Source organism: Monodelphis domestica, chromosome 2 (assembly GCF_027887165.1).
Source record: "Monodelphis domestica isolate mMonDom1 chromosome 2, mMonDom1.pri, whole genome shotgun sequence".
Classification (NCBI taxonomy): domain Eukaryota; kingdom Metazoa; phylum Chordata; class Mammalia; order Didelphimorphia; family Didelphidae; genus Monodelphis; species Monodelphis domestica.
In genome coordinates, this window is record NC_077228.1 from 261,034,290 (window position 1) to 261,056,434 (window position 22,145).

The window sequence follows — 22,145 nt, forward strand, 5'->3', positions numbered from 1 at the left end:
CTACATCTTCTATCTCTTATCCCATGCCCTGCCCCTGTCCCCCTCACCCTGAGCCCCTCCTCCCGACCGCACAGCCTGGTGAATCTCTGTAGCCTCCTTCTTCGGCTCCTCCTCACCATCCTGACCCCCCTCCCCCCCCCCTGCTCCTTCCCTTCCTTGGCCACCTGGGCCCCCCCCTGCCCCCTTCACTCAGCTCCTGGGCCCCACCAGTGCTGCCCTTCCCACACCATGCCCTCTGCCTGGGCTTGGGGGCCCTTTGAGGCCCCTCCCCCTCTGCAGCCCCTCCCCCACATGGAGCACCAGGCAAACAGACTTCTCTGTGACCTCACCATCCAGCCACTGTGACCTGTATACCCAACCTTGCCTAGGACTTCATCTCTTAGCAAGCCCCTGGGTCTCTGGCCAATCTCTTACCCTATAGCCTCAAAGGACTCACAGCATGATTCTTCAATAAAAGGACACCTCTCCCTTCTCCCAGGATTTATTCAGGAGCAGTAGCTGCGATCTTCCTACTTCACAACTCCAAAACTTCAACTTCATATTCAATAATGACAATGACTATATATCATAATAGTCCTGGGGGAGCTAATCTACCTTTCCTGCCAACTTTTACCCTTCAGGGCCATGTGAAAGGCCTGGATTCTGGAATATGGACTCTTTTGTGTGCCTGTGTGTCAGGGATGTAATGAAAGGTTTTCTTCCTAATATAGAAACATCCTAAATGTTTAGTATTTGCTCCCTATTAGTTGGCTTCCCAATTCCGTGGCCACTGACTATAGGTCTAACTCTAGCTCAGCTATCTTTGTAGCTCTTGGTCTCAAGGGAAACCATTAGTCAGGTTAGCAAGTCTCACCAGTATTACCACTAGAGGAAAAAAAAAAGCAATGCAGGATTTTGACCCAGCAAAAAGAACACGTTCATACCTGATGTGCAACTGATTGGGGGGGGGGGGTGTAGTATGGGAGATAATTTTCCCCCTGAATCTCTAATTCAATCCTACACTTCTTTGCTCCCAGCTCTTTCCAGGCCTCCTCCTGGAAGCCTTTAGGGACATGGAGCCCCAGGGTCTCATTGGGAGTTCATTCTTAATAGAAAGAAAACCACCAGAGCAGAGATAGGGATTTGTATACACATACACACACATATGGATAAGATAGTGTTCTGGAGTTGGGAAGCAGAGAAGTTTGGGGGAGGAGAGTTCACTTGCCTCCCCTACTTTCCAATGACTGACAGCGGCAGCTCCCCTTTCCAAGCATCCCCCGGCTGTTGCATCCGTGCACACCCCGTGCCATTCTCAACAACTGGACCTTCACTCTCCCCGCCCCCTGGGGTTCTAGGTCTCTGATACTTTCCTGGAACACACCCGTATGCTTCCTCTACGCCCTTCAGACTGGCACGCTCACCTCCCTTGCACCCTTAGGTGTTCACTGCCTGAGGAGTCCATCCGACCTTTGCACGCTCGCCCTGCCACACTCGTGCCTCTTCCTTATCTGCCGCCAGTCTCGAGCACTTCTCACCTGCACTTGCACCTGCACCTGCCCCTTATGTCCCCCCTGCTCCTCCTCGTTCTCTGTTCGCACACATCTAGCCCCTCCCTACATGCTCTCAGCTTTCTCTCACTCTGTCATCTTGCCCCCTAGCGGTACTATCCAACCCTTCCCTCACACTTGTCCTCTCCCAGATTAGCGGAACCTCAACCTCCACCCAGCTCAACCCTGGCACCGCCCCATTCTATTGCTATTGGCAGGCAAAAAAACGTTCCTCAGAGCAGAGGCCACGCCCTCAACTCACGCCTCTAGTGCCTTCCTGAGGGTCTTCTGATTGGTCTGTTTGGCAGCCACTCGCCCGTTGCTAGCCTGTGATTGGTTGCCGCGAGGAGCGGGCACGGCCTACTCTGTTCGCGTCGCTTGACGTTCCCTTTTACCCCAGTGCCGGAGTCCCCGCCTTCTCGCTGGACCTGATTAGCTCCGTATCCAGCTTCGGGCACTATGATTGGATACGGCGTCAAGGGGTGTGACAGCCTCCAGACACGGCCGTTGGCGAGCACTCCATTCTATCCCTCCTCCCCTTCTCGCTCCCTCACTGAAGGGGCAGAGTCCTCTTCCCCGTAGCCAGTCCTGATTGGCTGGCCGCACCCGTCCCGCGACGGCGATTGCTCCGCGAGGTTTCTGACCCCTCTCCCTCCTCCTGGAGAGACTACGGCGGCTCCGAGGAGGGGGAGGGAGGGGAAGGCCGCTCCCGTCAGTCAGACGGCTGTGGGAATCGCCGGGAGCGGATGGCGGCTGCTATAGTAGCCCCACCCGCCGTCGGGGGCGAGGAGACTGCGGCAGCAGCCCGGGTTCCGGGATCTACGGGGTTGCCGGGGAGCCGTAGCGCCGAGCGGGCTCTAGAGGAGGCCGTAGCCACTGGGACACTGAACCTGTCGAACCGGCGTCTGAAGCAATTCCCCAGGGGCACGGCCAGTGGCTACGACCTGTCGGATATCACCCAAGCTGGTGAGTGCACCCTTGCGCCAGGCCTGGGACTCGAGGGTCCTCATTTGCATAGCCACGCCTCCTGTATGTTTCCCTTGTGAGCTTCTGACCGCGCCTTCTCTTTTGCATAGCTACGCCCCTCCGGCCTGGCCCGGGCCGTATCTGAGCTCCCTCTGCATAAACTACCACCTTCCTTCCGTACCTGGCCGGTCGGCCTTTGCATTCGCTGATCTTTTGCAAAGCTATGCCCCAACTGGCTAAATTCTAGTTGGAACTTTTCTGACCGCGCCTCTTCATTTGCATAACTTGGCGTCCACTGCGTTGCACCGAAGCTGGCCCCCTCACCTAGAGCCGGAAGAAATCGTAACTACCATCTAGCCCAACCTCCTCATTTTATATATGAGGAAACTGAGCAGCCCCCGAGAGCTTTAAGTGACTTACACTTTTTTTGGGGTCCCTGCCCCTGGTTCTGAGTATGTCTCCTCATTTCGAAGTTCTGACTCTAATGACTTCTGACTACTTTCTTCCTCCCTTCTTCATCTCAAGTCTCACCTGAACCCACTGCCTTCTCCAAGGGCTACCCACTTTGGAACTGATAGTTCTTGTTTTCTTACTGTAATCTTCTCACCACACCTCCTCCCTCTCTGCTCTCCCCTTCCCCCCCACCCCAACCCAACCAATCGGTGAGCCTAGGGGAAGAACCTTGTGAATTGAAGCCACCTTACCTAGGCTTACTGCCCTATCGTATCCCTGGTTTCTTATTTGAGGCTTCTCCTGTCCTCTGTCCATGAGGTCACTGAGAGGAGCCTGTGACCTCATAGGGACCCTAGAGTTCACATCTTAGTTTCTGCTCCCCCCCCCCCCAAGAAGGAAAGACCATCTGTAGTTAGGTGGAGAAATCAGTTCCCCCAGAAGCGAATGGAGAAAAGTGCTACAATCCCTTTTTCTCTCCTGACACCCTTTCTTCCCCGTTAAAGATTCTAATATTTCACAACTGGGAGAAACTTAAAAGAGATCCTGTTATCCATCCTCTTTATTTTACAAATGAAGAAACAATTAGAGAAGGAAAGTAACCTTACCTATGAACACACATGTGTAAACTTTCACAAATTACTAACTGGGATTAGAACCCATATTTCTTAATTACTAAATCAGTATACTTTCCACTGTAACACTTTATATGAACTATCTTCTCCATAACTTAATATTTGAGGAATAGATAGTAATACCTCCTAACTGATATCTACTGGGAAGATTGTCAGGGGAACTCAAATTCAGCTGCTTCTTTAAGGCTATCTAGGATCTAGAGCTGGCAGCTGTTAGAAAAGTGCATTCCTGAAGCCCAACCCTGGCCCAGCCTATGGTGTGAAAAATCAAGCTATCCCTCTTCTCGTTTGGTTTTAAACTGGGGTATCCTATACTCACTGAGAATTCTCCTTAACACCAAACTCAAGGAGTCCTTTCCTCTCTGGAGTAAGTATTTGTGCTTGTCCCTTTCCCATTTCTGTTCTAGACCCAGTGCCCCTTTTCTTCAGTTCTCTTAGGTTACATTATTGAGTGGCTAGCAAGCCCTTCTGCTTAAATTAGCTTAGGGTTGTCTGTATTTTTTCACTCCCTACGAAATCTCCTAAGACTTATCTCATTTCCTTTGTACCTCTTCTGCCTATATAATAGCTTTGTGAAAGACTAAATGCCACCCAGGGGTTTTAGTGTTTTTTTGACAAGAGGCACTAGAGGTGGAGAAAGAAGGAAGAGCCACTTAGAACAACCCCTCACTTCCCTCTCCCCACATGTACTCATCTTCCTTTTCTTTTATCTGACACTTTTGAAGTGTTTATCCACAGTTATATGCCAGATAGAGAGGATGGGAAAATCCTAGTTCTCTTTATCTTCAAACTCCAACCCCCTTTTCTCCCTCCACAATTCCTTCTAGCAGATCCTGTAAGGACTAGATTGCTTCTGCTCTTGACCAGGGTCCCTTTTCTATGGTAGGCCTGGGTGGAAAAGGGAAACGTCTGAAGCACTGGGCTCCTTAAAGGGTGGGTATTGTTGTATTTTAGGATCATGGACTTAGAGAGGGAAGGGACCTTCTAAGTCATCTAGCCTAACTCCTTCATTTTATAGAAGTCCTTTGGAAATTTTAAGGAATTTTGGGTTTGTTTACTTTTCATCAAGCACTTGCCAGATCCAAGTTTCTAACCCTGGCTTTGTGATTCCAAACTCATTCTGCCTCTAATCTACCACCTTCTTTTAGTTCTTTTCCCTTGGTTCTGACCTCCTAATTTCTGCTTTACAGCCAAGTTCTTCAGGCTCAAGGGAGAAATTGAGGTCACTGTGTTCTTCACTAGGAACCCTGAGTACTTACCACCCTTCCTCCCTCTTTCCACCTGCTACTATCTTCATCTTCACAGGGAACTTTACTCCATCCTCCCCAGAGATTCCCTCTTCAGGGTTTCCCTCCCTCCCCACACCATGATAACACAGTAGACTTCTTTTTCCTTCACTGTTCTTCATTCTGCCTTTTTGACTTGAAAGCTAGAATCTCATTTTTCTTCCTTCCCTCAACTCTTTCTGAACTGGGAGAAATTATTTCTTCTTCCTTCCCAAGCTTATCCATCTTAGTACTTCCTCTATATAGGAGAGATGCCCTGTATCCCCTCATTCCAGTGAACTCTATTTTGGGGGGCCTAAAACAGGGATGAATCTGAGGTGGGGTTCAGGGAACAGTTCTAGCAAAAGAGAAGTGCTGGCAGCCCTGCTGTTGACCACATCCTGTCTCTCTTTTGCCCCTCCACGCCCAGGCTGGGCTTCTTTTCCCCTTCCTACCTTAGGGTCCTTACCCACAACCCCATATCAGCCTGTCTGTGGACTCCTCCCCACCAAGGTGGTGATGAATGCCAATAGGAGTCCTAGATATTTCCAGAAATGTATTTTCATATGATATAAAGTTCTCTATAGGTTGGAGAAAACCTAAAGCAGAACCTTCTGAGGCTTTTCTCCTCTGCCTGGCCTGTGAAATTTTCAGGCAGTTGGTGCTGGAATAGGAGAGATTGTTTTCCATTTCACTTCCTATCATGAGGCCAGTCTCCTTGGGGAAAGTTTTTCTTGGGGGCCAGTTCCCCCCACCTTGGGAAAACTCTTCCTACAGCACTGGAGAATAGGGGTGGGATATAATCCTAAGATTTATCCAAGCTTTCTACTCTACATCCTGTAGTACCTACTTCTGTAGGTTGACCAGTAGGGAAAAAACCAGTAGGGTTTCTAGGATTTTTGGGAAGGAAAGAGGCAGTGTCCGGTTTAGGTGAATTATTTATCTACTTGAGGTAGGCAGACTTAAGTACTGCTGGGTCTCTCCTCCCACTGTTCCATACTGGGAAGTTGGGGGAGAAAGATTATTTTACAGAAGGCTGAGCTTCACACAGCAGGGTCAGGTGGAGAGGAAGTGAAACTGGTTATGCAATCTGGCCCAAGGAGGAGGGCCTGAGTGGGGAATGGGGGTTGTTGGGGAGCAGCCAAATGGTAGCTCCTCTGGGCAAACAGCCATCTGGGGCCAGTCTGGAGGGAATTGGTTTAGAGGAAGGGTGCTTTTTTTGGTTTGTTTGTTTGTTTTTTAAACCCTTACTTTCTGTCTTATGCCAGATTTAGTCTTAGAATCAACATTAATTATTGGTTTGACTCCCTAAGGCAGAAGGACTAGGCAGTTAGGGTTATGATTTGCCCAGGGACAGACAGGTAAGGAAGAATCTGAGCCCAGATTTGAACCCAGGTTCTCCCATTTTTAGGCCTGACTTTCCATCTTCTAAGACACCTAGCTGCCCCAAGAGGAAGGTTTTTTAAAATACCTTCATCTCAAGCTCATCACTACTTAGAGAAGGGTTTGTCTTTCAACCTGATCAGTTGGACCCAGGACATAGGGAATCTTGTTTTCCCCAAGACAGGCTTATCCAGCTCAGGATGAGGTGAAGAATATGTAGGGAGATGGGGAACTCTTCCTTTTCCCTATTTCAGGCTCTTCCTATGTTCTTTCTGCCCACACCCTCAACATGTTCTGTGTTTGCCTTTGTTCTCTCTCATCCTCTTGCCTTTATGGAGCCTAAGCCATGTTATCCTTAAGGGGCTACCCCTCTATCATAGTAGGAAATGGGGATGCCTATGCACCAGCTCTGGGTAAGGCAGGGACTCTGTCATATAGAGACTGAGCTTTCCCATAGCTGTCCCATACTCTACCTGATCCCTAGACCTATCCAGGAACCGGTTCCCTGAGGTGCCAGAGGCAGCATGCCAGCTGATGTCCCTAGAGGGTCTGAGCCTCTATCACAACTGTCTTCGGTGCCTGAACCCAGCGCTGGGGAACCTCACAGCCCTTACTTACCTCAACCTAAGGTACAGTGGTTGGAGGAGTGGGGAAGTTTCAGCATTAGAAGTGAAGGGGAATGAGGATATCTTTCCCCACTCTTGAGTTACATGTATGGATGTTAAACCCTGGGATTGAACCTGGACTGTCAAACTTTACAGAATCTTCTAAGGAGGGAGGTGTTCTCTGGGCCATCTAGGTCTGAACTGTGAACCTACTTTTTTTTCCCTCCCACTACAGCCGGAACCAACTGTTGTCGCTGCCCCCCTATATCTGCCAGCTGCCCCTTCGTGTGCTCATTGTCAGCAACAACAAACTGGGAGCTCTGCCTCCTGACATTGGGGCCTTGGGAAGCCTAAGACAGCTTGTGAGAATGGGACAGCTAAGGAATGGGAAGAACCTTGGGTTCTTTGGAGGGAAAGTTGAGGAGAAACAATTGCTGGGAGTGGGTTGAATGGGGAGGGATGGGGACACACAGGTGATGATGCCAAAGAATTAAATCAATGGGGGTTAGAGGGATTCATGGCCTGACCCTTGTCTAAAGCCCCAACTTCCTCCCTAACTTCAGGATGTAAGCAGCAATGAGCTTCAGTCCCTTCCCCTCCAGTTGGGTAACCTCCACTCCTTGAGGGACCTTAATGTTCGGAGAAACCAGCTCAGCACTCTGCCTGATGGTGAGGGAGGTCAGGGCCTGGGTGGGGAATCCTTAGTGATCTTCAGGAAGCCTCCCACCACCCCCTTCTCTCAAATTAAGCAGTCATTTAACATGTATGGTCCCTGCCTTCATAGATCTAATTGAAGAAGCCAGATTAATAGATATGAGAGACAGCAAAAAATACAAGCCAGTTTGTAAGTTAAATGCTAAATTGTGTGCTTCTGATTATAAGTACACTAGGAGATTAGAGAAAGGAGAGACCAGTATGGGCTAGAAGAGCCAGGGAAAGCTTCATGGAAGAGGTGAAACTTGACTTGAGTCTTGAAGGGTAGTAGGATTTGAATGGAGGAGAGCATTCCAAGTGAGGGTAACATGATAGAAGGCACAGGCAGGAATGAACATAGTGTGTGGACCAGTAGAGAGGAGACCAGCTTGTCAGGAATGGAAGGTGTGTGGGGTGGGGGAGCAGTGAGAAATAGGGTTGGATAGGTAAGGGTGGCACTGACCCTCCATTCCACCATCCAACCCAAAATCATTATTTGCTCTCCAGAACTGGGAGACCTTCCTCTTGTTCGTTTGGACTTCTCCTGTAATCATGTGTCTCGAATCCCAAGCTCTTTCCGCCGCCTCAGGCACCTCCAGGTCATTCTGCTAGATAGCAACCCCCTTCAGAGCCCTCCTGCACAGGTGAGGTACCCTGGATCTGGAAGGGCAGATGGGCAGGATTCAGTATATCTTTAGAGCCATTTTCCAAAGTTGGGAAGAAGTGAGGCCTGAGGAGGAATACCCCTTGTGGTTCTCCAAATTTTCCCATTTTTTCTCCTGACTCTCAGATCTGCCTGAAGGGAAAGCTTCATATCTTCAAGTATCTTTCTTCAGAGGCTGGAGAACGGGGAGTCTCTGGATTTGGGGACCTGCCACCCTCTCACCCATCAGGTTTCAGTCCCTGGTGAGTCACAGGTTATGGAGGAGTTACCTAGTTAATGAGATCCCGTTATAGCTTTATGGACCACAGTATTCAAGGTAGTTTGAGATTGGGCTCTTTCTCAAATAATGGAGAATTTAAGGATATGGATGTGGTGGTGGGTCGGGGTTGCCATTGGGGAGGTAGAGATGTTAGGACTATCTTGTTGACATTTGACCATGCCTTCCTCCAATTCTAGCCCTGTGGAGGATTTGTTCCCTGGTCGCCGGTATGATGGTGGGCTGGACTCTGGTTTCCACAGTGTTGACAGTGGAAGTAAGAGGTGGTCTGGAAATGAGGTAGGGGCCTTCCCAAGTTGGACATTTCTTTCCCAGTCCTATGAGAGAACCTCTAGGAAAGAAGTGTCTTCTTTCCAGACAAAGAAATCCACTGCCCCTACTATACCAGAAAAATAGGACATGGGGATGTGGTCAAGGAGCTTTATCTTTGAAGGGGCTTTTTTAATTGGATCCAAGGGGCTGCCCACTTCCCATTGAAGGGATTGAGAGTACCATCAGGAGGGTGTGGCACCCTATTCTCTCCCCAACCTCTCTCTCTCTCCTCCTACTCTCTCATCACATGCTGTCTAATTGTGATGTTGGGAATTGGTCTCAGAGGCCTCATTCTCCCTCTCCATAGCTGACAGATGAATTTTCGGAACTATCTTTCCGTATCTCAGAATTGACCCAAGAACCTCGGGGGCCTAGGGAACAGAGAGAGGATCGAAATGGTGAGTGGGGCTGGGGTGGCAGAGAATGGAGAAAAGATGGGCTATTATTAGTGATTCTGGAATGGGGAAGGTGGAGTTGGAGGCTTAGATGTTTCCATGACTTTCTCTTGGCCTCCTCAGGTGATGGGGACCCTGAACAAATTGACTTCATAGACAGCAGTGTACCTGGGGAGGAAGAGGACAGAGATGCTGTTGAGGTGAGGATGACCTAGCTTCCATAATGCTCGGGGAGATGGGAGGACTAGATGGACCCTTGAGGAAAATGTAACATAACAAGGGGTGGATATGGGTATGACCATGTGAAATCTTTCAGCATGACTGTTGTGTGCCTTCTTTTCCCAATCCTGTACTCTGTGTAGGAGCAGCAGCCAGAAGAGCACAAGACCTCAGAAATAGTAGAAAGACCCCCTAGTGCCAGGTATTACTGTCTCAGTTCCATTATCAGCCCACTGCCCTATTATCACCCCATTCCATGTTGTGAGTCACTTCATTCTATCCCATTGGTACCTTTTTTCTTTTCCTTTGAATTTGATGGATACCTTTTATCCTTAGTTCTCTCTCCCTTTGAACCCCATAGATGGATGCCCAATTATTGACTTCCCTGTGACCTTTCAGGTTGGTGGAGCCAGCAGGGGAAGAACGTCGTCGGCCAGACACTCTGCAGCTGTGGCAGGATCGAGAGAGGAGGCAACAGCAAAAGGAGAGGTATGATAAACAGACATGGGTGAGATTGGTTCAGATGGGGAGCATTGGGATGATATTGGACTTAGTGTTTGTCCATGTTTGGTTGGTGAAGGAGTGGGAGTAGATTTATAAGAAGTTACTGCTCTGATGGTTCCTCCTTTCCCCACTATGTCAAAGGCTGTCTTTGATCTGTTCCTGATGTCTCCCACCTTGGCCCACTTCCCACTCTGTATGAATATTCTTCTAATGTGTGTCTTCCATTTTCTGTCTTTTTGGTCTCTTTGTAAAAGTTTCCTGAAACTGGCAAACAAGGGTAGTGGGGGAAGTGCTACCAACATAGCCTCCAACAAGTAAGTCTTTTCTTCTCATCTCCAGCATCCAATTACCCTTTGTCCCCTCCCAGTATATCCTCCCTTAGCTAACTATCTCCTTTTAGCAATTCCTCCAAGCGAAGTGGTCCCCAGCCTGGAGTTCCTGTACCCAGCTCTACTTCCCCAGACCTCCACATAGTCTGTCCAGGTGAGTTGGAGCCCCTAAGGAGGCTAGGAAAGGGCATCTCTTAGATGGTGGTGGGATCTTTAGGAGAACTATGGACAGTGGTGGGATGGAGTACTACTTTTAACTTTCTCAGGTTTCACTTTTTCCTCCTTTTCCTCCTACACCCTCCCTAGCCACAGGCCCTTCTCCCCAGCCACTTGGCCCCACCCAAAGACCAAACAGTTTCCTGTTCCGTTCATCTTCTCAGAGCAGCTCAGGTGAGTTGTAGTTGCAGATGAGCAGCTTTCTATGTCCCTCTGCTAGTGCCAGTGCCTGTCACTCCCCCAACCCCCTTACAAATTTCTACCATTTGGGATTTCATCTGACACTTGTGTATTCTCTAGTATCCCTGTTTCCTTTTTCAAGAGGTGTTTTGGATCCAGATAGCTGGATCTTAGTTGGTATTGAGGGAAAATGTGGCAAAGGGGTGTATGGTATAGAGGAGAAATTATTTTGTCAACTTTGTCTATAGCTTCCTCTCCAGGCCCATTTTCATCAGAACCTGTTCTGAGACCACGACAGTCCCCCCAGACAATTGAGAATAAGGAAGAGTTAATGGCTCAACTCCGACAGGTAGGGTTTCCTCAGCTTCATCACATTTATATTCTCAAGCACAGAAGAAATAGGTTTGTGTTCTCTTCAGGGACCCAGGAATCCTGTTCCAGACTCTTTTTCCTATCTAGATATGTAAGAAATCTGTTGCTTTTCCCAGAAAGAGGATGAAAAGAAAGATAGCTGGTGCTCTCATCTTTATGTCTCCTCAGGTCCTCGAATCTTGCCTACAGCAGCCCCTGCCTGAGGATTTAAGTGATACTCTGGCTAATGGAGTTATCCTATGTCAGTTAGTCAATCACCTCCGCCCACGATCTGTGCCCTTCATCCATGTTCCTTCACCTGCTGTGGTTAGTGTACAGAGTTTGATAGGGTGGAAGAAAGAGGAAGGGTCATTTATTGCCTCTTATATTTCACCTCTAACTTCCTCGTCCCCATCTCAGCCAAAACTTAGTGCTCTCAAGGCTCGAAAGAATGTGGAGAGTTTCTTAGAGGCCTGCCGAAAGATGGGAGTCCCTGAGGTATGCTATAGCAGCTTATAAAGGTGGAGTGGGTGCATGCTGTGGAGGGAAGAGAGGTGCATGGGAGAGGGAGGGTGGGCATGTTATGCATAAAGGAAAGGGAAGAGGTCCTAGGCCTTACCAGAAGAATGTCAATATGGGAGAAGCTTAGCCTATGGGTTACTACCAATATAATATCCTCAGCATGTGAGGGAGATTTGGGAGGGGAAAGTTATGCTGCTGCTGATGTCTGTCTGTTCTGCTTCCCTGCCTTCCTGACCTACCACAGGCTGACCTGTGCCTGCCCTCAGACCTCCTCCAGGGTACCACACAGGGGCTACGTACCACGATGGAGGCTGTGAAGTGTGGTGGTGGGGAGGGCCCCCTCCCCCTTGGGCTCTCTCCCAGCCTGGGGGGCTTCGCCTTCTTCTACGTGGTCCTCATGTTCCTGCTCTATGTCACCTACGCTCGGCTCCTAGGCTCCTAGGACCTTGGAGCCTGAACGTCCCCCAACCTCATGTGCCTATTTATGACAATTCCTTCCCCCTATTGCCCACCCCCTCAGGAAGTCTCACTGTGGGGACTTGACTCAGTTACCCCTCTTTTCTCTCTGACCAATGATGCCTTCTGCCCTCACCAAAGCTGTACCTCTTCCCTTTCCATAAACATATGACTTCAGAAGCCCCACATTACCTGGTCTCCCTCACAATGGACCCCCAGCCTCTGTACTCATTTCCATAGGCCCTCATTGTGGGTCTTCCACCTTTTTATTCTCTCTGGCCCTTGATTCTTCAGAGAGACTCCCTCCTCTGTCTCTCCCTGCCCTCCTTCCCCCTAGTCCTCCCTTGTTAAATTATCTTTATTTTGTAGAGAGATCACTATATTTTTAGGGGATGATAGGGCCCTTGCCCAAGTTCTCCTTTGTTTATAAATTGTATAGAACTTGACTTCAGCCTCTGTGTGTGTTTGTTATGTGTATTTTGTTTCTGCTTTGTGTCACTCCTGCCATCTTCCTTCTTGGCCCCCTTTTCTACATAATAAAGAGGAAGTCTCCTGAGCTGTGTTGCCCCACTCCAAGGCCCTTTAATAGTACACTTTGAAGTGCCTCCCTCCAAATCTGCTTCAGAGCTTCCTTTCCTCAGAACCTGTTAGCTTAGAGTTCTAACCCAATCCAGCAATTGATAATTGAGCACTTTGCCAAGTACTTTTCCCATCTCATCCCTCTAAGGCTTCTCTCATCTTGCCAATCTGTGCAGTGTCTGTATGCAGGGCTGGATCCAGGTGACAGTGTTGGCTAGCTACAGAAAGTGAGAGGGCAGGATCTAAGGCCTTGTTTTCACTTTGGGGATCCCTGCCTATCTCCCTTCCATTCATCCTGTGTCCCTCATTTACTGACTAGGGTGGGGGAAGTAATCAAGACTGAGTGAAAAGTGGACCCTCATGCCATGCTGGGGTCTCCAGCTTGCCTCTCCAGGAAGGGGTGGGCTAGAGAAGTTAGTTCATGAAGACTAACCTAGGCTCCTTCCTCATTTCCCCTCCCCCCCCCAGGAGTCCCTGTGCCAGCCCCACCACATCTTAGAAGAGGAGGGAACCCCTGAAAAGGGCCTCCCCAACATCATCACTGCTGTCCATGCCTTGCTGGAGCAGGCAGGGTCACGTGGGCATCCTTAGGAGAGGGGATGGGGAGATACAAGACATCCAGGAACCCAGTGGCTACCCTTCTCCCTGCACCAGCAAAAATGGATGGATGTCTTTAGGTTACTGCCATCCACAAATTCAGTTTAAGGTGGGATGGGGCAGAGACCTCCAGTCCATATTCCTGCCGCTGGACTCTTAGGTGGGTGGGAAGACCTTGGCCTTGGCTGGTACTGTTTCCAGACTCTTCCTGGTGTAGGGGGCAGTGTTTCCTACTGAGATGCTGGGGCCAACGGAAGAGATGGTTAATGACTGGATTCTGGGGGGAGAGGCAAGGGAAGAGGGCTGTGATGGAAGCAAGAAGGTATCTGGACTAAATCTCTCCACATCTCAAGCTGTGTCAGGTCCCCCAATAAAGAATAGCCAGGAGCCTCCTTGGTTCACTTGGTTAGACTGCCTGGGAATGAATACCTGCCTGTGAAACGTTTTTTAATGCCTGGAGGGCGTCAGAGAGGAGGCTTCCAGTTCTGGCCGCTCTGGTGTATCTTTTCCTCCGACTATGTAATTCCTTCACATCTCTTAATTTCGGTCTTTCTCCATAATTCCATCTGCCAGCCTCCCTTTTTCTCGTCTTTTTCTCACCTCCCCTGCCCCATCTGTGATGTATAACGATTCCCCTGGGGGTTCCCAGAAGGTAAAGGGTCAAGCCCTTGGGCCTGACCTCCAACCTTTGGTCTTCCCGCCTACTTTGCGGCCCTCCAAGCGCCATTTTCTCAGATTTCCCCACCCAAATGGGCGGGTTCCCGTTAGGGGCGTCACGCCCCCCTGCTGAATTAGCACCTTTTTAGTACTTGCGTACCTGGGATGCTGCGGTGGGTGGAGGAGGGACCTCCGGACCGTGTCCTTTCCTAGGTAAGAAGGGTCTGGGGGACCTCTGGACCCGGAAGGGACCTACCTCATGGGATTCAAGGCAAGCCAAGGAGGGAAGGGGATTGTTGGCTCCAGGTCATGGTCTTAGTTAAGTGTGGCAGAAGGGGAGCCAGAAGCAGGATCTCTAGTCTGAGGGTTACAGTGGGAGCAGGGTGCCCAGAATGCTGGAGGAAAGAAAGGTCGGGGGGACATAAGATGCCCAGGTAGAGGAAGAATTATTAAGCAGGACTTCCATATGACTGAAATGGTGAAGAGGAGGTAGTGTGTGTCCGCTCCCCCAGCATGATCCCCTCCCTTCCCCTTGGGGAAGGAGAGGAAGGTCTGGAGAAAGACTCCCAGGATGGACAAGAGGACAATGGCTTTGGAGAAGAGAATCCAGGGAATGCCCCCCAACCAGACAGGTGAGTGGTGGTGGGGGTCCAGCTTGGGGGAATAAATGGGAGACAAGAGGTGAGTCTTCTTAATGGTTCTCTTGACTTTCAGCCCCCAGCCTGGGTCCCCTGTGGCCTCTCAGCCAAATGGCAGGCTTCACTTCTGTGAGTAGCTTGTGGGGGACCCATCTCGTTTGAATTTTGACCTTCATTGGCAACCCTCCTTATCCCCAACTTTGCCTTTTCCCTTCTGGTTTTTGGCCCATTTTGACTTTAAATTCCCTTTCTTTCTAGCCCAGCTTCCCACCCGGAGCCTCAAAGAGAAGAGTCAGCCAGCTCCTTGGGAGCCAGATTATAAGAAAGAAACAGTATTTGAAAGGGTGAAGGGGAGGGGGGGGAGGGCTGAAAGGGGCTTAAGGGTGGAGTGAAATTTGTTGGGTGATTGGAGGGAGGGAGAGGTCGATGTTGAACTGTGTGATTAAAAAAAAAGAAATCTTTTCCCAACCCTAGGCAGGAAGTTGTGGATCTAGTAACTCAGTCTCCTACAGAACCATCTGGCATCCATCTTTCTATGCCCTGTATGATGCCCAGGGTCATGACCCCCAAACACTAGTTCCATCTGAAATAGAAGGGAATCAAGACTACTCCCAGAGGGATGAAGGTACTAAATTTCGAGGTTTAAGAGGCTGAGGATGAGTTCTCCTATGTTGATGAATTGAGGAACTTTAAGGTTCCTGCTTGGGAACCCCCTTGTTATTTCCCTCTTCAAATCTTGTACTGTGCTTGTCCTTGTACTCTGGGGTTCCAAAGAAAGCACCTACTTTTGGAGCATCAGGGAAGGCTTTTTTTCCTCCAGGAGTTGGCAGCTCAGCTGACTCCAATGGAAACTAGGTTGTTCTAAAGGAAGGAGCGAGATGATACTGGCCAAGAGTCAGAACTAAGGAATGCAATGACAGCAAGTAGGACAGTTTCATTGCACTCTATAGAGTGAATGAGACTGGGGGAAGACTTGTTTCTTGTAGGTCTTAAAATTCCAAACAGGAGTTTGCATTTGCTCCTAGGAGAGAATCACTGTAGTTTCTTGAGCTGGGAGTCACTTGGTCAAACCTTTCCTTTAAAAACATCTGATTTGCTACCAGTTTGGCCTGAGGGAAGTGCAAATTTTTCTGGCTAATTAAGAAAAACTAAGACGTGGTGGTAGTTTAAAAGGAAAGGGCAATTTATTCCAGGTTTAGTGAACCCTGATGGGACGTTAGCATGTAAATGGAGCATAAAGCTGGAAAAATAGGATTGGAGCCAGACTGTGGAGGGCCTCTTGTGTGAGGTTAGGGTTAGGTCCCCATGGACTAGGTCCCCATCCAGCTTTAGGGTAATTTGGTTATTGTCTACAGAGGGGTGAGACTGCTAGAGGCAATTAAACCATTACCATAGTCCTCTCTGAGAGTGTGGAGGCCCTGAATTAAGGTTGTGGCTGTGATTGGATGGAAAGAGTCCAATGTTTAGTTAATCTGTGGAATTAGCCTTCTGATTGGATTTGGTTGGATGAAAGAAGAGTCAAGGATGACTTTAAGGTTAGGAAATTATAATCACTCCCTACCCCTGGGGGTTGCCACTAGAAGGAAGTGCTTTGTGAAACTTAAAGCATTTGTTAATTATTATCCCTAGGTTTTCCTGATCTTGGCTCTGAAGATTTCTTTTTCTCAGACCCTCTTTTGCCTTCCATTGCTCGGATTCCCCTTAATCTGTCCCAACCTCCCCAACAGGTAAGAAATCCTCCCTTTCCATCAGGGTCGCTGGGGTGGACTTGAATGGGGCCCTTAAGAAGACTCAAGACTGTCCTCCAAGCTAACCTAAGTATTATTCTATTTCTTCAGGTACTGAGGAGATGTAGACGGCTTCTTACCCCACCTCCTATAATGTCAGTCTGGCCACAGCCTATCTTGACCTGGCAGAGCGGTCCAGAGATAACAGCCATTACCAGCCTACTTGAGATGAGCCAAGGGGACACTGAATCAGCCCCCCCCACTTCAGAGGCCAGCTAGCCTAGGGTGGCTCTTTGCCCTGCCCTACTCCCTGCTATACTCCCTAGAGGCACCCTTTACTCTGGGAGTTCAGTAGAGTAAAGATACATACACCCACCCCCCCAGGCTCATCTGTTGCTCTAGTAGAGTACTGGGAGGGAACTGAAGGCTTCTTTCAGCTCCGGATGCCACTCCCCAGGGCACCCGCAACCTTTCCTATGTATGTATGTATGTATGTATGTATGGCTGTGTTGGGCTGAATAAAGAGGGTAATGTGTATTCGAGTGTCCCACAATAGAAAAGTATTTAATTCATCATTCCCAGCACGAATAGCTAAGTACTGGGGATACAAATATGAAGAATCCTACTCTAGCTGTGTATAGTCTAAATACTATTTGTGACAGAGGCTCTAGTATGACATTAGCAGTCTGATTATTGGGGATGACAAGTCATCCAGATCTTCCCCCTTTCCTCTAGCAATGAATGTTCTACTGGCTGCTATCATCATCCACCCCATAGCTAGGGGATTATGAGCTAGAATATGAGAAAATCACTGGAGTAGGTGCAGAAGGGGCTGGACCCAGTGCCATGAATTAGTGCAGTCTAAGAGGTGGGTTCTATCATTTGCCAGGGCTACATTGCCTCTAATAACTAAGACTAATAAGAGCTCTTCGTGTTTCTGGGGGGCCCCCATGGGAGCAGAGGTGTGGGGGAAAGGAAGTTCCCAGAGGTTAATGGGGCTACACCCAAAATTACAGGGTGATTTTCTCTGAGGGCCTTACTAGCTACCAAGGGAGAGCTGCTCTTAAGATTCCTCCAGGCTCAAGGAAATTTGTTCAGGAGTAATGCAGGAGCAGAGGGGCTCATCTACGTAGATGCTACAACATTCATCTTTACGGACAGGGTTGCAGATCTGGTTGTTGGAGAGTACTAATACTCCAGGAATTCAAAACACCAATATGGAAGGGGTAAGGAAGAAAGAAGCACCTCAGGGAAGTTGCCACAGGGGAATTCCCCTCGTTCCTGTAGTCAGGACTCTAGAGAGAAATAAACAGGAAAAAAAAAGTCAAGAAGATATATATATACATATATATATATGGGCAGGTTTTTTGAAATGCCATTTATCAAAATTGAAATACTGGGGTTTGTGTGTGCATTTTCTTGGTCTGTCCATCTCTTTAAGATGTCTGAAAGAGGGGGGAGGGCAGGGAGTGAGGTTAACCCCTCAATGACTTTACTGGGGAAAGGTTTTAGCCTGAAGGGCAGTTGGTTCCTAAGGGTTGGCAGTATGGACACCTAGGAGGACTAGGGCCTGGGCTTTCCACAATCTCCCCTCCCCCCATTCCAATTAAATCCTACTGCAGTCCAACAACAGGAAGAAGATAGTTGCCTCTTTTTCGACATTCATCACCCTTGTTAGAAAGGGAGGAAGGGTTGACTAAGGGCACCCTGGCTTGCACACTCACCCTCTTCCCCTAGCCTCCCGAACTTGATCTTGGCATAGCTATGGGGTCGGGCCCCACGGGTAGGGTCCGGAGGACGAGCCTGAGCCTGGGCCTGATTGCTTTGTCCTTCCTGCCCAGAAAGATCCAGGTCGACGTAGTTGAGGATGCTCTCCCGGTTGGCAGTGGGAGTCTCCTCTGCACTGCCGGCCTCCATGGCTATGTAGTCTGGACCTTCAATGCATACGTATTCCCCTGAAGGCTCCGGAGCCCGGCGTGTCGTCAGTATATTGGCATCCTGGTGATCACAGTTGCCGCTTCGGCTATCTTTGCAAGTCGGCGGATTGCCAGGGGGAAGCAGCTTTATTACCCTGTGCTGCCGCTCTGAGTACTGGGGCAGTGAGCTGGAGGAGTTCCTTGGAGACTCCGGGAAAGACCGATCCATGGTCATATATTCCGAGCCACCCCAGTCTCCGAATGGCCGACTCAGGGATGTAGTATTAGGAAGCGATGTGTACGTCGAGGGCAACTCCATCACCATGTATTCGTTGGCCTCGGTGCCTCCCACGGACACATAATCGCCCTCGGCCTCCGTAGCTAAGTAGTTCCCCCGACCACTGGGCTCCAGCCCCACCTCTGCCTTGAGGACATAGCTACCCGGGTGGTTCTCTTCTCGAGCCACACCCCAGGCCCGCGGGGGGCTCATCTGGATATAATCATGGCCCTGGTAGGCTCGAGCAGCCGGTATGGTTGGAGGCTCGGGTCGGGCCAGGGCCGAGGACATAGGGGCAGCGGGAGAGGGTCCCCGAAGTTGCTGTTCGGTGCCCAGCCTGGTCCCATCAAGCCGTTTCATTGCGTCCAGCACTTTCTCATGGATATTCCAGGCCACCAGTGCGTCGGGAGCCTGCAGCCACAGCTCCCCCGGCCCCGTGGGCGCCGATCTGCCGAGCTCCAGGAAAAAGAAGGCGTCGGTATGGCCACAACGCCGCGCACTGAGTAGGGGCAGCGAGAGGGTAGGGGGCGGCAAGAGAGGGACACGGCGAGGGCTTCCGGATTCCGAGACCTCTCCGACTTCCCTGGGCTTCCGCATGAGCCCAAGCGCCCCGGAGCTCAGGCACAGCCGGTAACAGCCGCAGCCCAGGCTACGAGTCTGCAGCCCGAGCCCCTAGGGCCGCAGGGTCATTGGCCACACCTCCTGGCATGCAGCGGGGTCTCGGGCCCCGGAATCCTGGTCGGGGCTCGAGCCTGCAGGGAAGGGAGAAAGGGCGACGGGGAATCAGCGGACAAACATGGGGGGTTATTTCTGGAATGAGTGCCCCCAAGGGAAAGGCGGGATCCCGATAAAAGGAACCCACCGATAAACGGAAACCATTTGCCAGGCTCCCCACTAGGAACCTCTCCACAGGTCTAGACTTCTCCCCCTGGTGGACAACCCAGACCATCGTCCGGGACTCCCAGGACCGCTTTTATCTTCCTTCTAGACCTGAGGCCCTCACCTGTGCTTGCGTCCCCGGCGGCCACGGCGGTAGCTGCGGCCGTCGCGCGGAGCTCGAGTATGGCGCCGTACCAGGTCTGCTGCTCATCTTCACTGGCAATCGCTAAGTCCAGACTGCCGTAGTGAGTATAGAATAAGATAAGGTGGCCCAGACGCGCATCGGCGCTCTTGGTGATGGTGCACGCGCCCACCAAACTCACGCTCCACTTAGGGCGCACGGCCGCGCCATCTTGCAGCCCGCGTACTTTCTCGGCACAGCTAGCGCGGAATTTCTTCTCACTCTTGTAGCATTCTAATCGCGGAGGCTCTGCGCGGAGCACGAAGAAACGAAACCGCTGCGACTTTTGCTTCCGCAGATGACCAAAGAGCCATACATCAGTGGGATATAGGACCAGGGCAGAGACAGGGTCCGCGGGTCCGCGGAGGAGTGGGACACCGGCTGCCACCAACCCTAGTACCACATGCCCCCGACTCCATCTTTGGGCCCAGGGGTCGAAGAATTGACCTAGGCTTGAAAGCAACTAGGGAAAGAGAGGGAGGGGGAGTTGTGGACGTGAGTTCTGAGTGATGAATGAAACGTGCATGCATTCTGCGAGGTAGGGCAGTGTCCTAAGTGGGGCTAGGTCTTCAGGGTTGCTTGCACCCTGCTGTCTCCCCAGCGCTGGTTAAGTGAGAGGAGAGGCCTCGCCTAAGTCCGCTGCTATCTCCTAGTTCCGACTTCCCCGGGGGTAAGGGGAGAAAGTGGCACAGCGAGCCCAGATTCAGTTGGTCAGCGCTGTCTGGCTTCCCTGTGAGTTCCTTAGGAGGCTGGGGTACACGCAACAACTCCAGCTCCTTTGGCAGTCCCCGGGGACTGCAACCTAGACAGCTCTCGGAGTCCCACTCTTCTAGGGATTTAACCCCCTACGAACCAGAGGGAAAACAGGGCCGGGGACGCTAGGATTTTGCCTAGTAAGGGAAGAATTAACCGGAAACTTGAGACTCGGCATTCGCCACCGCGCGGCGCTGTAGCGAGTTGCCAGGAGTCGCTTGTGAGGGGAGAATCTCGGGCCTGAGGAGGAGGGGAAGGATTGTGTCTCCCGGTGTCTAGCTCGTGGGGTGGTGTTTGAAGCGTTGGCCAATCAGAGTCCCTTTGGACAAACCGGCCAAGTTCTGGCCAATAGGCGTTGACCGCCAGTTACCTCCTCGCCCCGCCCTCCCGCTCCTGGCGGCGTTCCGGCGATTCGACCTCAGCTCCAAACTACCCCACCCCCAATCCCTACCGAATCCCCTCCCCGCTGTAACCGCGAAGGCGAAGGCGAAGGCGAAGGCTGAGGCTTTATCAGCTGTATTGGTTGCTTGTAGTTGGGTCGGAGTAGGAAGAGTTTAGCAGTTTAGCGTAGTTTTTTATTTCCAGTCGCCGGAAGATTTTGAGAAGGCCTGCAGCGGCCCCCAGCGGAAAGCCAGGCCCACCAGGACCCCGGCCAAGTGTCCGCTGAAGGAGACCCTGGGGAGGAGAAAGAGACTATTGGGAGCGGCAGTTCGATGCTTCTGCCCCTGGGCTGGTCTTGAGCCGAAGCCAAATAGGCTCCTGGGACTTTTTCGTTAGAGCTGTGTGGACGTTAATCGAATTCCCTATGTGGACATTTGCGTAACAGCAGTTTGAAGAGGGGCGTTATCTGAGGTCACTGAGCTCCTGAAGAGCGAGGTGCCCCAGTGGAGGGACAAGTAAACAGATGATGCAGAAACTTAAGACGCCACGTGGCAAAAGCCCGGGGAATCGGGATCAGGAAATCTTAGTTGTGGCCAAAGTTGCACCTTGTAATTCTTAGCAAGTCAGGTCCGCCCTCGCATACACGCATAGTCTATGAATCCTGGTGAAGGTTTATGCTTGTCCCCAGCCCAACCCAAGGACCCCACTCACTTGGGGGCGATTACGCTGACCACCAAAGATTCTGCCAGGCACAACAATAGGTTCCCCACAAGGTTGCTGTCGGAGCTGGACATCACCTGCATGGCAAACAGGACACCTTGGGGGTGGAGGGGAAGAGGACTCCATGGGTTTACTACCCTCCAGGAGCCCCATATTCTCTTCCCACCCCCTTTCCTTTCCAAAAGAATAATGAGAACTCCCAGCTACACCATATAGCTTCATCCTTGGGAGAAACATAACTAACATAGCTTAGGGCAAAAGCAATTTGGATATTATCAGACTGGATTATCCAGAATTTAGACCTGAAGCAATTGAAGACTGATTTTTTCCCCAAGATACCACCCTATCCCCCCACCCCTGGGGGGTTTTCTTTCTCTTTGATTGAAATAGGGTTTTCCTGTCCCTCCTTGTACCCGAGAAGCCAAGCGCACAACCAGCACGGTAACCAGGATCTCGGAATGGCACCTCCATGGCCAAGTTGAGGACAAGGTGAAGGAAACCTGTGAACAGCGCAGCTGAGAACATCAGGATTAGCATTCGACCTGTACCCACAGACAATTCCAGATGACGTCCAGTCAGCCACAGCCCCACCACATTGCAGGCAAGATGCCAGGGGTTCTCATGGTGCACGGGGGCCAGCAGCAGCAAAAGCCACCAGCGATTGGCTGTAGCCAGTGAAAGGCAGGAATTGTTGGGGTCCAAGAGTGGCCATAGGAACAGGCTTATAATAAAGGATATGGTCCCCACTGTGGCTTGGGGCCAGGGTACTGGCCCCCCTTTTATTGCTATCACCATAGGTTGAGGGAGGGAGGACAGAAATTAGGGAACTCCGAGCATTTCCCCCACTTCAGGTAGGCCTTAACTTTCAGCTTTCACTTTGCAGCTGGAA

General features: G+C 50.6%; 3 protein-coding genes across 13 annotated transcripts in view; 1 reads left to right on the top strand and 2 right to left on the bottom strand.

Annotated features, from left to right (window-relative positions):
• FBXO24 (F-box protein 24) overlaps window positions 1–3,288 on the bottom strand; it is an 18,670-nt gene extending 15,382 nt beyond the window's left edge. The window contains exons 1-2 of one of the 3 annotated variants that reach the window (XM_056817759.1): window positions 3,200–3,288; window positions 2,677–2,819 (exon numbers count right to left, since the gene is read on the bottom strand). In XM_056817759.1, coding sequence (XP_056673737.1) covers window positions 2,677–2,819; window positions 3,200–3,263 — 207 coding nt within the window. In that variant the 5' untranslated portion in view covers window positions 3,264–3,288. Of the gene's footprint in view, window positions 1–47; window positions 172–2,676; window positions 2,820–2,915; window positions 3,104–3,199 lie in introns of those variants that run through there. The other 2 variants (XM_056817760.1, XM_056817761.1) reach the window with 2 other exon arrangements.
• Window positions 1,984–16,686, top strand: LRCH4 (leucine rich repeats and calponin homology domain containing 4). 9 transcript variants are annotated; one of them, XR_008916489.1, is made up of 24 exons: window positions 1,984–2,495; window positions 6,713–6,857; window positions 7,069–7,195; window positions 7,397–7,502; window positions 8,034–8,170; window positions 8,317–8,432; window positions 8,647–8,746; window positions 9,087–9,177; window positions 9,298–9,374; window positions 9,537–9,595; window positions 9,793–9,882; window positions 10,152–10,211; window positions 10,298–10,380; window positions 10,533–10,616; window positions 10,871–10,971; window positions 11,163–11,300; window positions 11,394–11,471; window positions 12,999–14,416; window positions 14,499–14,551; window positions 14,681–14,766; window positions 14,897–15,047; window positions 15,778–15,957; window positions 16,052–16,149; window positions 16,261–16,686. XR_008916489.1 is itself a non-coding variant. In XM_056817757.1 (18 exons), exons 1-18 carry the CDS (start codon window positions 2,276–2,278, stop codon window positions 11,935–11,937), a joined length of 2,010 nt encoding a protein of 669 aa, XP_056673735.1. In that variant the 5' UTR covers window positions 1,990–2,275; the 3' UTR covers window positions 11,938–12,397. The 9 variants fall into 9 exon arrangements, 2 of the variants coding, with proteins under 2 accessions (XP_056673735.1, XP_056673736.1); XR_008916488.1 differs by lacking the exon at window positions 15,778–15,957 and having other exon boundaries at window positions 12,999–13,997; window positions 14,269–14,416; XR_008916490.1 differs by lacking the exon at window positions 15,778–15,957 and having other exon boundaries at window positions 12,999–13,997; window positions 14,278–14,416.
• On the bottom strand, window positions 16,687–18,948 carry LOC130457304 (insulin receptor substrate 1-B-like). Its single transcript, XM_056817765.1, has 2 exons — window positions 17,874–18,948; window positions 16,687–17,444 (listed from the first exon to the last, which is right to left on the bottom strand). Exons 1-2 carry the CDS (start codon window positions 18,937–18,939, stop codon window positions 17,437–17,439), a joined length of 1,074 nt encoding a protein of 357 aa, XP_056673743.1. The 5' UTR covers window positions 18,940–18,948; the 3' UTR covers window positions 16,687–17,436.
• Between the last annotated feature and the right edge of the window lie 3,197 nt (window positions 18,949–22,145).